This window comes from Colletotrichum costaricense (assembly GCF_030867565.1).
Source record: "Colletotrichum costaricense strain IMI 309622 chromosome Unknown Scaffold_11.1, whole genome shotgun sequence".
Lineage (NCBI taxonomy): Eukaryota > Fungi > Ascomycota > Sordariomycetes > Glomerellales > Glomerellaceae > Colletotrichum > Colletotrichum costaricense.
In genome coordinates this window covers 1089291-1102703 of record NW_026848240.1, presented here as the reverse complement: position 1 = coordinate 1102703, position 13413 = coordinate 1089291, and the positions used below count along the sequence as shown (strand labels likewise).

The 13413-nt window shown below is 53.8% G+C and overlaps 5 protein-coding genes across 5 annotated transcripts; 1 reads left to right on the top strand and 4 right to left on the bottom strand.

The window, feature by feature from the left end:
* Positions 1-1034: 1034 nt before the first annotated feature.
* On the bottom strand, positions 1035-1334 carry CCOS01_10720 (uncharacterized protein; the record flags this gene model as incomplete). Its single annotated transcript, XM_060458874.1, has 1 exon — positions 1035-1334. The coding sequence occupies one exon, from the start codon at positions 1332-1334 to the stop codon at positions 1035-1037; it is 300 nt and encodes a 99-aa protein (XP_060310676.1).
* A 1566-nt stretch (positions 1335-2900) lies between these two features.
* On the bottom strand, positions 2901-5201 carry CCOS01_10719 (glucose-regulated protein; the record flags this gene model as incomplete). Its single annotated transcript, XM_060458873.1, has 5 exons — positions 2901-3086; positions 3143-4631; positions 4690-4801; positions 4882-4954; positions 5067-5201. 5 exons carry the CDS (start codon positions 5199-5201, stop codon positions 2901-2903), a joined length of 1995 nt encoding a protein of 664 aa, XP_060310675.1.
* A 1938-nt stretch (positions 5202-7139) lies between these two features.
* CCOS01_10718 (elongation factor Tu GTP binding domain-containing protein) lies at positions 7140-9749 on the bottom strand (the record flags this gene model as incomplete). Its single annotated transcript, XM_060458872.1, has 4 exons — positions 7140-8344; positions 8397-8594; positions 8645-9358; positions 9446-9749. The coding sequence occupies 4 exons, from the start codon at positions 9747-9749 to the stop codon at positions 7140-7142; spliced, it is 2421 nt and encodes an 806-aa protein (XP_060310674.1).
* A 600-nt stretch (positions 9750-10349) lies between these two features.
* On the top strand, positions 10350-12198 carry CCOS01_10717 (T-complex protein 1; the record flags this gene model as incomplete). The annotated part of the gene is made up of 4 exons (XM_060458871.1): positions 10350-10389; positions 10449-10497; positions 10566-11682; positions 11737-12198. 4 exons carry the CDS (start codon positions 10350-10352, stop codon positions 12196-12198), a joined length of 1668 nt encoding a protein of 555 aa, XP_060310673.1.
* Positions 12199-12266: 68 nt separating this feature from the next.
* CCOS01_10716 (phosphoglycerate mutase) lies at positions 12267-13268 on the bottom strand (the record flags this gene model as incomplete). Its single annotated transcript, XM_060458870.1, has 3 exons — positions 12267-12309; positions 12366-12582; positions 12698-13268. 3 exons carry the CDS (start codon positions 13266-13268, stop codon positions 12267-12269), a joined length of 831 nt encoding a protein of 276 aa, XP_060310672.1.
* Positions 13269-13413: the final 145 nt, after the last annotated feature.

Here is a 13413-nt window from a genome sequence, read left to right as displayed (position 1 = left end):
GACATATCCTCCAGAGTGGCCATCCATGAGAGCATACCCGAAACTGCGGAGCAACTGGGGAAGCAGACTTATCCGCCAACGAGAAAAGGTGCTATCACTGCTGTCTATATGCTCTTGAGGGCACTTGTCTCCTCAGTCTTTGCCTGGAAGTAGTGGTGTCTTTCACAGTCGGCTCATCTTCAAGATGCTATTCCAAACATGCCCATCCTCCGGCAGCTAAGGTCGAAGAGAGCAGCACCAGCACGTCGCATGTGGAAAGTTCAAGTCTCACAGAATATCAAATTACATGTGCTACATTAGGCCAACTCAGGACACACAGTAAAGTTTTGTCCCTGGTGGTCTTGGAGTAAAATGCCACTCGCCAAAGTCCACAAACGATCCAGTCACCACATGCCAGCTCACAAATCCGCAGAATCCAACTCTTTACCTCCTACCTGCGGCTTGTTGTAAACAAAGACAGGGAATCCTGGTCCGTGAGCGAGGCGTTCCCGACGTAGATGAGACTCCGCGAGCCTCTTTCCTTTTCGTCTGTCCTTTTCGCCCGAGGTGTAAGCTGAACTTTTAACAGGTTCAAAAGTAGACATGTTTCCTAGGCCGCCTGTTTCTACCCAGTTCTTAGTGACTAAATAAGCAAGAAACGAAATCGTTGTCAAGCCATGCCTCAAGTCAAAATTTTCACTGGGTCGGAGAATAAGCGAGCTCGATGATAAGCCGCATGTCAGGAAACGGCCAGGCTGTGACAAGTTAAGCTCAGCATTTTCACAGGTGAACGATAGTGGGTATCAGATGATGGGTTGGTTGTAACAAAGAAGGATATAAAGCCATGCAAAGGTATCTCTCGCTCTGGCTCCGCCCCCATCAACTTCCCTCCACGTTGGGAACATGCCTCCTTCTCCTTCTACCAACCCTCCTAGGTGAAGGCGAATGGGCAACATCACATCTGCCTGCTCTGTCGTATATGTGCATACCCCACGCATCACCAAGAAATTTCTCTTCCTTCTTTCCCCTTTTCTTCCCCTCTCTTTCTTCCTTTCTCAAATGGTGCAGAAGACAGTAACACCTCCCTCAGCAGCCCCATTCTGCGTCATCTGGATATACGTTGCGGGCGGACTACTGCTACCCGCGGGACAGTTCCACTGGTTCTTGAACGCCGCCGGCAACGGCCCTCCGCTGATGGATTTTTTCGCGCCGGTGCAGTACGTGTTGCGGATGGCCTGGCGGCACGGGTTCGGGCACGTCTCGTCGCAGGACTCCGGGTTGGGCTTGGGGACGGGCTCCGGGAGGGCCAGGGCGGCGGCGGTGGCGGCGAAGAGGAGGATGGTGGGAAGTTGCATCGTGGCGGCGGTTGTGTGGTTTGTTGTTGAGAGCGGTACAAGGTATAAGTTGTGAGTGAGGTTGGGTGTACTATTGGTTTGATGCAAGAGAGTGTTGGTGAGCGAGTGACTGAGTGAGTGAGTGTAAGTGTGATAGAGAGATAGCGGTATCGAGAAAATGAGAGCACGAGAGATAGAACGGCTGACTTGTAGCTATAAGTTACCTTACATATTATACTTCTTCTGCTCTAGCCATGTCCGTACACCAAAATCGTATACGGATACGGATACACGGCAGCATGAATGCCGTCAGGTATGGCTGCGTATCGAGCACGGAGTAGACCGAGTCATTCAGAACTGCCTCACTTCCTACTCAACTCTATCCAGCTACGCATTTACGCCATGACCCTCTCAGCCCGGAGTTAACGAGTAAAGAACAGACCTGTAAGATGGCCGTCGTCACAGCGTCGAGTCATTCAAAACCATCTCATATTAAACACAATAACAAGCAGAAGCCAGTTCCACCTCGTGGTCTATGGTACCGTACAGGCGGGTAGTTTTAAGGTTTTTTTTAGGAAGCCGAAGCCTCGTCTCCATCTCGTCATACTCCATAGTCAGTTCCCAGGTTTCGTGTAGACAGTTCGTCTCGTCTCGCTCCTTATATGAATACGCTTTGTTGCCAAGATTCTCCCTCCTTCTACTGCGCAGGGCTTCTACGAAGTTTTAGCCGCCCGCTGGCGGGGAGGTAGGGGGGAGTAGTCCAGGGCTCCAGATTGAAACTTTTAGCCATCCAAAAGTGACCGTACAGGATCACTTCATCTCGTTCCCGAGAAGATGATCCATTTTGGAAGTCCGCGATGCTCTCCATCGACATGATGAGCGGGACCTTGCTTTACCATCGCAGTATCCGCCATCGACGCGGCAAACTCACCGAAAGTGAGACTTTACTGAACCTCACTCACATTCTACGAAGTAGAGCACCATAGCCGACGAGAGAGATGGCCATAAAAGCTCGACAAATGCATCTGGGCCAATCAAGCCGTCTGTTCGTGTGAGTCCCTCAGATGAGACTCAAAATGCTTGCCCCAGATTTACTGCCGGCCATCCCGCATATGCAGAGGAGACCCCAAAAGGCAAGTAAAGTTAAGTTGCACTCATCTTGCTCGGGGTCCTTCATGGGAAGTGGGGGATGAGTAGCAGCTTGAGGTGGAGGGAGAAGAGAGGAGGGATGAACCTTTCACCAGATGCCGGGTAAATATTTCATCAAAACTATGTAGAAGGGCAATTTTGGAAAGCTCAAGATATGGAAACATCCAGCAGAGATACAACGTAGTCAAGAAGCTGAACTATTGAAGAGTCTACGACAGCATCAGATGATGCCTCTCAGTCACAACCACACAAGGGAACAAAGCATGTGTTCAAGAGGTCTCATTTATGCGTTGTATACTTTACACAATGGTGGAGCCATGCTCCATGCTGCCGACGCCGATTAACCTGCCAACACCAGAGACGAAAAATTGCATGGAATCTTTGGGTACTGTCTCTTTTGAATCCCGAAACGAAGCAACAACAACAAATCTATGGAATTTAGAGCTCGTCGTGGGAGGGGGGCTCGTCCTCGCCACCAGCGCCACCGGCGCCCTGGTACATCTTGGAGGTGATGGGGTAGGCGACGTTGGACAGCTTCTCCTTCTGCTCCTCGAAGTCCTCAGTGTTGGCGGTGGCGCCGTTCTCCTCAAGCCAGTCGGTGGTCTCCTTGACAGCCTCGAGGATCTGAGAATCATGTTAGTAATCTGTCGGCACACGGTGAAAGGCTTGTGGCAACTTACAGTCTCCTTGTCCTCATCGTCAATCTTGCCACCAAGACCCTCGTCGTCGTTGACCTGGTTCTTCAGGGAGAAAGCGTAGTTCTCAAGACCGTTGCGAGCCTCAATGCGCTCACGGGTGGCCTTGTCCTCCTCGGCGTACTTCTCAGCCTCGGCGACCATGCGGTCAATCTCATCCTGGGTAAGACGACCCTTGTCGTTGGTAATGGTGATGGACTCCTGCTTGCCAGTGCCCTTGTCGTGGGCAGAGACCTTGAGAATTCCGTTGGCATCGAGCTCGAAGGAGACCTCGATCTGGGGAACGCCACGGGGCGCGGGAGGGATGCCAGTGAGCTCGAACTTGCCGAGAAGGTTGTTGTCCTTGGTAAGGGAACGCTCACCCTCGTAAACCTGAATGAGAACGACGGGCTGGTTGTCGGCGGCGGTGGAGAAGATCTGGCTCTTGCGGGTAGGGATGGGGGTGTTGCGCTGGATAAGCTTGGTCATGACACCTCCAGTGGTCTCGATACCGAGAGTCAAGGGGTTGACGTCCATGAGGACGATGTCCTCAGTACCCTCCTCACCGGAAAGGACACCGGCCTGAACGGCGGCACCGAAAGCGACGGCCTCATCGGGGTTGATGCCCTTAGAAGCCTTCTTTCCGCTGAAGTACTCCTCAATAAGGTTGACAACCTTGGGAATACGGGTAGAGCCACCAACAAGAACGATGTCGTCAACATCCTCCTTCTTGACCTTGGCGTCCTTGAGCACCTGCTCAACGGGCTTGAGGGTCTTCTTGAAGAGATCCATGTTGAGCTCCTCGAACTTGGCGCGGGTAAGAGTCTCAGAGAAGTCCTTGCCCTCGAAGAAGGCCTCGATTTCAATACGAGTGGACATCTGGGAAGAGAGGGTACGCTTCGCCTTCTCGGCCTCACGCTTGAGCTTACCCATGGCCTTGAGGTCCTTGGTGATGTCAACGTTGTTCTTCTTGTTGTAGGACTTGGCGAAGAAGTTGATGATGCGCTGGTCGAAATCCTCACCACCCAAGTGGGTGTCACCGGCGGTAGCCAGAACCTCGAAGACACCCTGGTCGATGGAAAGGAGGGAGACATCGAAAGTACCACCACCAAGGTCGTAGACGATGATCTGGCGCTCACCATCGGTCTTGTCAAGACCGTAGGCGATAGCGGCGGCGGTGGGCTCGTTGACAATGCGGAGAACGTTAAGTCCGGCAATGACACCAGCATCCTTGGTGGCCTGGCGCTGGTTGTCGTTGAAGTAGGCGGGGACAGTAACGACGGCGTGGGTAACCTTCTTGCCAAGGTAGGCCTCGGCGACCTCCTTCATCTTGCCCAAGATCATGGCGGAAACCTCTTCGGGGGTGAAGCGCTTGGCGGAGCCAGAAACCTCGACCTCAACGACGGGCTTGCCATCCTTCTCGATGACCTTGTAGGGGAAGTGCTTGATGTCGGACTGAACGGCCTTGTCGGAGAACTTCTGGCCAATCATACGCCTGAAAGAGTGATTAGCAATGTTATCTCGAGCGGTCGACGGTCGGGGTAGGAGCTCACTTGATATCGAAGATGGTGTTGGTGGGGTTAGCGGCGGCCTGGTTCTTGGCAGCGTCACCGACGAGTCTCTCCTCCTCGGTGAATGCGACGTAAGATGGGGTGATACGGTTTCCTATGAAGCAGCAGAGTCAGCAAAGTTGCTGGAATTGGGGGATCGGGAGCAGGAGCAGCTGCAACCACGATAAGACTTACCCTGGTCGTTGACGAGAATCTCAACCTTGCCCTTCTGCATCACACCGACGCAAGAGTAGGTAGTTCCAAGATCCTGGAGATTGGAAGTTAGAGAGAACGTCGCATTTATTTGAATCTGCTGGCGACAGAAGATTGGCCGACAAAGGGCGCAACCGTCGCCAGGGAAGCTAGGAGGTGCAACTTACGATACCGATGACAGTTCCGTAGCTCTCAGTGTCCTGAGCCTGGGCAGTCTGAACGAAAGCCAGGGGGGAGAAGAGGAGAGCCATCCAGGCCAAGAGGCCGAAGCCCAAGGCCATCGAGTTTCTGGATCTCGACATTGTGAATTTCTGGCGGTGCCGTGAAGCTCCCCTGTGTGTGATTTTGGGATAGCTCTTTGTACCTCGAAAGATTGGTGTCGGGGGAAAAAAAGAAAGGAGAAAAAAGACGTCAAAGACGCGCTTATGAGAGAGAGGGTTTTTGGATTCCCTTCTACTATTTACACACCCAATCGAGTTGAGGTGGCTTTGGCAGTGGTGAATTGGGAGAGGTAAAGTGTCGGCGGTGGAAAGGAAGAGCTGCCGCCTTTATGAATGCCTTCTCCAAAAAAAAAAGTCGAGGTGTCCAGATTGCACAAAAGGCCAGATTTCACGTTGCGAGGCGCCACACGTGACAGGGGTCTCTTCCTTTTGGGGTATGGGTGTCACTGGTGGATCCTTACTGTGTGGACCCTTGGTGCAGCCGTACTCTATTTGGTGCCTTTGCCTAAGGCAAGGTATGGAAGGCACCACCTGCACGCAGCAGGTGAGCAGCAAGGTACCTCGATGCGCTGCTGCTCGGCAGATAGAGACACCCAAGGTTGGGATGGCAGGCAGGAATTAGGTGCTCGGGGGACACATCTCCGTTGCAGCAGAACAGTGAGAATGTACCGTGCGAGGTTTCTCCCCTAGCCACGGGAGTCAAGGTGTGCGCGCCTCACCGCTGCCGCTGCCTGCCGTCCGCGCTGGGGTCATTCCCTCCTGCCCCACCAAGGCTGCGATTCTGGAGATTTCGATTACTGGTGGTCCCCCCCTGGACGTTTGGCACTTGGGGGAGACTTGAACGTGGCCTTTCTGTTCGCTTTGCTTCCACAGCTTCGGTTGAGTTCTATGCCGCAGTCTGACAAACTTCAAAGGCACCTTGTGTGTTTGTTCATCTCCATTGGAAGTGACTCACGATCCAGCAAAAATTACCTTACTTGCCCCCATGGTGAGAGGCAATGAACTTGGCCACTTCCTTTACAATCCTACTTAGGTGGCATCTCATTGATTCTTGGTAGCCTTGCAGTGTCCTCTGCCTACCTATCTAGTGGTCTACCTGTCCCATTCAACTTGCAAAGCAGCTCCCGGAAGGAACAGAGTGGCCTCAAACCAACCGGTCCAACCCCCCAATCCATCTCGATCTCGGGGAGAGCCATGCGCACCTCTCCCCTTTCGAGAATATTCCCACCACTGGCCTACCTACAGCCTGCGAGGGGGAGGGGAAAAAAGGAGGAGCGCGGCAATACGGTAAGCGGAAGGTGCTAATTCGTAGGTAAGGCGAGAGCGACAAGGTAAGGTACGCGACACTTGACCTCACTTAAGGTGCTCTAAGCAGTGCCATCCCGTCTTTCGCCCTGAGATGAGGGGGGCCACGGGGGGCTGCAAGCCGTAAAGAGGGGGGAAGTATGCAGGGGTTGAGCTTTGGCTGCTGGCCCATGCTCTCCCGAGGCGGCGCGTGGGCACGACGGCGTCATTTCCGTCGCTTCAGCCGGATGGGGCCATGTTAATCTGTCAATTTGGCCTTTTCGAGAGGCAAGATAGGTACGGATACCATAGAACACAATGACAGATTCCACTGTCCAAGACCACCAAAACAGTCCAAAGAGTCACCCACGGAGTCATTCAACCCCTAAGAAGGAAGGAGAATTGCAAAGTGCGTTGTCGGCTTGGTTCGCAAAATAGCTCAACCATAATCAAGGATCCGTGATGGTGCTTGGAAACTGTTCATTTCGCATCTACGGATATCTAAGTTATGAATTAGGCACGCCCCCATTGGCTGCGCTTCAACTAAAGTTGCAGCCAACTCTATTTTCAGCACACCCAACTGACCCCAACTTTAATCGAGCCTCAATGCCAGCGCCGCCTGTCCTAACTTAACTCGCACGCCATGCATGGGAATATCTCGTTCCGGTCGTCAAGTGCCCACCACCTGCTATATACGAATCCGCGCCACGTTGCTTCTTTCGATTCTACACCGTTTTATTCCAGCAACCCTGCCGCGATTGTCTCGCCACCACTGCGTAGCACCACTCGCTGCCCAGCCTCCAACGGCACTTTCGAGTCAAGCTTGACAACAACCCGCGCAACCTTGCCTGGCTGCACGATCCTGGGGTTCTTCTTCACCGTCGCTCCCGTCAACTTGTCCAGTACGGCTGGGATGACCTCAACTCTCCCAGCCGCATGCAGACGACCACGGTGGACGTCCACCGGCATTGGCATCAAGTGGTCGAAGGCCAGTACCTTCATAGTCAGCCTGTCGCTTGTCTCAATGGGAGCTGCCTTGGTGCTGATGATATCGCCCACGCGTACGTGAATCGGGTCGATGCCGTACAGGCCGATGTTTACGTTCTGTCCCGCAACGGCCCATTCTTGTACATCGGCGTCTACCTCGATCGATCGTATTGAGGCAGACTCTCCACTTGGCTGCACAATCAATGCCTCGCCATTTTGTACCGTGCCCGATTCTATCCGGCCAGCTACAGTGAGTTGACTTTGCTGCGATCTGTATATTTCCGAAATCGACATTCGGAAAGGCTTCTCAATCGCTCTCGCCATTGGATCAGAGTCTTCCAACGCCTCAATGAGTGTCGGGCCTGTGTACCATGACAGACCCTCATCGGCTGGCTTCTCCACCAAATTGGCGCCGCTGAGTCCCGATATGGGTACGAAGGTGACGTTCTTGAGTATGAAGCCATTGCCTTTCATGAAGCCAGTGACCTGCTCTGAGATTTCATCAAAGCGATCCTTTGACCATCCAACCATGTCCAGCTTATTCACAGCGACGATGACTCGCTGGACACCCAGACTTCTCAGGAGCAGAGCATGCTCTCTTGTCTGGCCCTTCAAGCCCTTCTCGAAAGCTCCCGTGTTGGCGTCAATGACGAGAATAGCAAAGTCTGCCTGGCTTGCTCCAGCAATCATGTTTGGGACAAAGTCCCGATGACCAGGGGCGTCGAGAATCGTAAACCGTGTCTTTTCCGTCTCAAACATATTCGTGGCGATGTCGATGGTAACACCACGCTCCCGCTCCTCCTCTCGCTGATCCATGACCCAGGCGAGAGCGAATGACGACTTTCCAATCTTCTCACCCTGGCGTCGATAACGATCGATCAGATGTTGCTCAATGTACTTTAGTTCCAAGAGCAATCTGCCCATCAATGTGCTCTTGCCAGCATCAACGTGTCCTATTGGGTATTAGTTGTATGTTGGGGAGGAGAAAGGTACAGATTGACTTACCAACTACCACAAAGCTGGCGCTTCTCTTGTTTTCACTCTTTGCGAACTCCTTTACGACATCCAGCTTTTTGTTCTTCGGTGCTGCTGAGTCGTCGAGTTGAAGTTGCTTCATGTCGGAATTGGGGGTTTGTGAGCCACTTGACTTGGCCACCACTTTTTTGCTTGCGCTCTTAGCGGCAGCGTCGAACTTGGAGCCCGCTAGAGATCATTAGAGTCAGCATCTTACTGTGTCTTCGCGAATCGCGAACCTTTCGCCTGAGCAGCGAGCACGACATCGTCAGGGCTTGGTTGAGAGAAAGCACTGGGCACATAGGCGGAAGAGTCCATGTACGGCAGGGAGTACGTCTGAGAGGCGGCGGCAGTATCTTGAGCAGGTCCGAACAGGGTCTGAGCAAAGGCAGACGGCCTCGTAGATGGGACTACAAAACAGTCATCCTCAGTCTTCTTTCGATCCTCGGCAGAGAGTTCATTGGCCGTGTCGACATCCATACTGACTGCTTCAGACGCTGCGTCGGCCTGCTGCGAGGGCGTAGCTGATTTTGAGATTTGAGTCCTCACGGCGGGGTCTTCTGCCAGCTTTTGTCGCTTCGCTAGTATGCTCAACCCGCCTCTCTGGTTCTCCTTGGACGATTCATCAATGGCAAGAGTTGACATTCTCTTCTCGGCTCGATCAACCTTGTCGTCTGTCTTGTTCACCTCGGTCGTCTTCTTCTTTCGTGCTGCAGCAAGGGCCTGAAGCTTTGATAGCTTAGGACCATCACCGCCGCCCAGAAGCCCCCCAGGAACGGGACGAGGGGGGACAAAGACGGCCTGTCGGCTCTTGGGAACGTTCATCCATGAAATGCCGTGGAAGTAAGAAGCAGGGGATAGTGGTGCCACCCTGGGAACTGGATATGTCGAAGTTGATACCATGCCGTAAGTCGTAGTCTTGTCGTCCATGCCTCCGCAACCAAACCCATCTGCTGCCGAAACGCTCAACTTCTGGTACTGCCGCCACCTCTCCGGGAACCCTGCCCTCACATGACTTTTTTAAAAGAAAATGAACTTACCATCTTTAGCCTTCTTCTCCTGCTTGAGCGCAGGTGGAGGTGCGATGAATTTCTTCTGTAGATAAGACACCGTCTTCTCGATGTCGTAATAGTAGTGCCACAGCGACTCTTGAATTTGCTGCACAGTCACTTTGTCGGCATCAGGACCAAGGGTGCTCTGTACTGTCGCAGTTCCTATTGCCATGGCCTCACGATCCTCTGCGCTGAGTTGATCAGCCTCTCCCTCCTCTTCGTAGTCATCGCCCTCGAATTCGTCGAGGGCCTCCTCATAGTCGAGGTTGCGTACTGCCTGGTGGCGCGACATCTTGACGTAGTTGGGGTAGGTGAGCTTGGTGTTCTTTGTGGATGGATTGGGGAGAGGGGATGTCGCAGAGACCCAAGCTTTCAAGGTAAGAAAATGAAAGTGATCTGGGTGGTATGTGATATCCAGTGATTTATTCACTCGACCGGGGGGATAGAAGCTCTTTAACAACTGGTTTTGCAGCTTTTCGGAGATGACGCTGTGGACTTGAGTTTGGTCATGGCCTGAAGTGGCATGTGTGGGGCGCTTGGGGCGCTTTGGTCATGGCCACCGCAAGAGCCATGGAGGGGCAACCACGTCCATGGCGGGGTACTTGCTGTTGCCTTCCAGGCCTTGCTAGGCGGTGAGCCGCCGGATTATCTGCACCCCGGCAACCGAAGCTTCTGGTCCCCCAGAATGGCAGGCACCACCAATTATTCAGAAATTTTGGTCCACCACGACCCGATCCTTGGAGCTTAACCCCCCTCAACGCACGATACCTCTCCTTCCCCCGGCGTCACTCCCAGTTGAATCGCACTACCCATCCGAAACCCCAGCGACGTGCGAAAACCTTCAACATGGCTATGAGTATGTGGTACCCTTCCCTGTGAAATTCATTGTTGCATGCAGCTAACATTATGTCTAGACCTTGATATGGCCAATGGTAATGAATGCCACGATCCGAGCTTCGAGACCACATATACTGACGAAATGACACTGTAGCGGCCGTGATGAAGGACGAGCAAGGCCGTCCCTTCATCGTTGTCAGAGAGTAAGCTCGCCCTCTCTTGCCCTACCCCGAACCCCTGATAAGGAGACCCAGGACTGATTGCCCCGCAGCCAAGGAAAGAAGAAGAGACAATATGGCAACGAAGCCGTCAAGAACCACATCCTCGCCGCCAGAACGGTCGCGAACATCGTCAAGACCTCCCTGGGTCCTCGTGGCCTCGATAAGATTCTCATCTCCCCCGATGGAGACATCACAGTGACAAACGACGGCGCCACGATTCTGCAACAGATGGAGATCTCAAACCACGTCGCTAAGCTGTTGGTGGAGCTTTCAAAGTCGCAAGATGACGAGATTGGTGATGGTACAACCGGTGTCGTCGTGCTTGCTGGTGCTCTCCTTGAGCAGGCGGCAGAGCTGATCGATAAGGGAATCCACCCCATCCGCATTGCGGACGGATACGACCAGGCTTGCGACATCGCCGTGTCGGAGCTTGACAAGATTTCAGATGTCATCGAGTTCAGCAAAGAAGAGACAGGAAACCTGCTGAAGGTTGCACGAACAAGTTTGGGCAGCAAGATTGTTTCCAAGGCACACGACCAGTTCTCTCAGATCGCAGTGGACGCTGTCCTCTCCGTTGCCGACCTGGACCGGAGGGACGTTGACTTTGAGTTGATCAAGGTCGACGGCAAGGTCGGAGGAGCTCTGGAGGATACCATGCTCGTCAAGGGCGTCATTATCGACAAGGATTTCTCTCACCCCCAGATGCCTTCCGAAGTCAAGGACGCCAAGATCGCCATTCTTACCTGCGCCTTCGAACCCCCTAAGCCCAAGACTAAGCACAAGCTCGACATCACCAGCGTTGAGGAGTACAAAAAGTTGCAGAGTTACGAACGCGAGAAGTTTATCGAGATGATTCAACAAATCAAGGATGCCGGTGCCAACTTGGCTCTCTGCCAATGGGGTTTCGACGATGAGGCGAACCACCTGCTGCTCCAGAACGACTTGCCTGCCGTACGGTGGGTTGGAGGACCGGAGATCGAGTTGGTGGCTATTGCGACAAACGGCCGTATCGTGCCGCGGTTCGAGGACCTCAAGCCCGAGAAGCTCGGAACTGCAGGTATCGTCAGAGAAATGACCTTTGGCACAACAAGAGAGAAGATGTTGGTCATTGAGGAGTGCGCCAACACCCGCGCGGTTACCGTCTTTGTGCGCGGTAGCAACAAGATGGTGCGTTCCTGACAAAATGTTTGAGATTAACCAAAAGCTAACCCCCAATGTCAGATCATCGACGAGGCGAAGCGCTCCCTCCACGATGCCTTGTGCGTCGTGCGCAACCTTGTCAAGGACAACCGCGTGGTCTACGGTGGTGGTGCTGCCGAGATTGCCTGCTCATTGGCAGTCGAGGACGCCGCCGCCAAGACCCCTGGCCTTGAGCAATACGCCATGCGCGGATTTGCCGAGGCCCTCGACGCTGTCCCGATGGCCCTGGCCGAGAACAGCGGTCTGAACCCCATCGCGACGCTGGCCGACATCAAGAGTCAGCAGGTCAAGGCCGGTCCTGGAGTCCGTGGCAAGCTCGGTGTCGACTGCATGCAGCGCGGCAGCAACGACATGAAGGATGCATTTGTCATCGACCCCCTTATCAGCAAGAAGCAGCAACTCCAGCTCGCGACGCAATTATGCCGTATGGTCCTGAAGGTGAACAACGTCATTGTTGCCGGGTCCGGCGAGGAAGACTTTTAAAAGTTTATAAAACGGTAAAAAAGGTTCTAGATAGGTCTATGGTGTTTGGGATTATACCAAGCTGTGTACTATGCAAATAGAGAGGCCCCCACAATGTCGAGACCATGATTTCTGTCCTCCCACGCAACGAACCGTCTAGTGCTTGCCCTGCCCCTCTTGCCACTTACTGCATCCAGCCTCTCTCGGGGCTGTACTTGAGATACGGCTCCATTTCACGATAGAAGGTTTGGCGGAGCTCGGCCTGTTGCTCAGGCGTCGGGCGGGTGTCCTCGCCCTTACGGCGCTGCCAGCTCTCCTGCGTCTCTTTGAGGAGGGCCTTGGGGTCCTGTCCCGTGGTATCTTCGAATTCGTACGATCTGTACTCGGTGTTTTCCCAGCCAGTTGCTACACTTAGAATTAGTGAACGGCTCCCATCTCACTCAACTCCATGCCATCGGGGTGTCCATAGAAGACATTCAAGAAACAAATAAAGAATCTCGAAAACGAGAAAAACACGTACCCTTCTTGGGAGCAATCCCATACCAATCATCCGTCAAAAAGTGCAAAATGCCACCGTGCGTGACGACCACGACCTGCGCGTCCCCGGACACATCCCCGCCCACGAGCTCCCTCAGCGCCCTCCTCGCCTCGGCAGACCTCGCCTCCAGCTTCTCCAGCGTCGGCTCCCATCTCGAGTCGGGGCCGGCCTTGTCGATCCAGTCCTCGGGCACCCTGCTGAAATCCACGCGGCCGGCGAACTCGGCCTCAATGTCCTTGATGGCTGAGCCGGTGTCGCACGGCGCGTCGGAGACTTCTTGTACCTCGGGCAGGGCGAGGACCTTGAGAGAGGAGCCCGAAGAGCCAGAGGAAGAGGAGTCGGAGCCGAAGCCTAGGAGGCAGGTGTAGAGGGTCCGGCGGAGGGGACTGGCGACGAGGTGGGTGATGCGGTCGTGGTGGGGGAAGGCGGCGCGGAGGTCGGCGCACTGCTGTTTTCCCTTTTCTGTGAGGAGGGGGTCGCGGAGGGCTTCGTTTTCGAGGGAGAGGTTGTGGAAGCCTTGGGCGTGGCGGACGAGGTGGATTTGGACTGGCATTTTGTTTGAGGTTGTGGTTGGTTTTTTGAACTTTTCTTCAGGTATGATGATGACGAGCTTGAGACGAATTGGCGGGGTGGCGGGGCAAGATGCTTGTGTGTATGCTGTTACACAGTGTCTTTGATTCTAGTGAGAAACAGAAAGT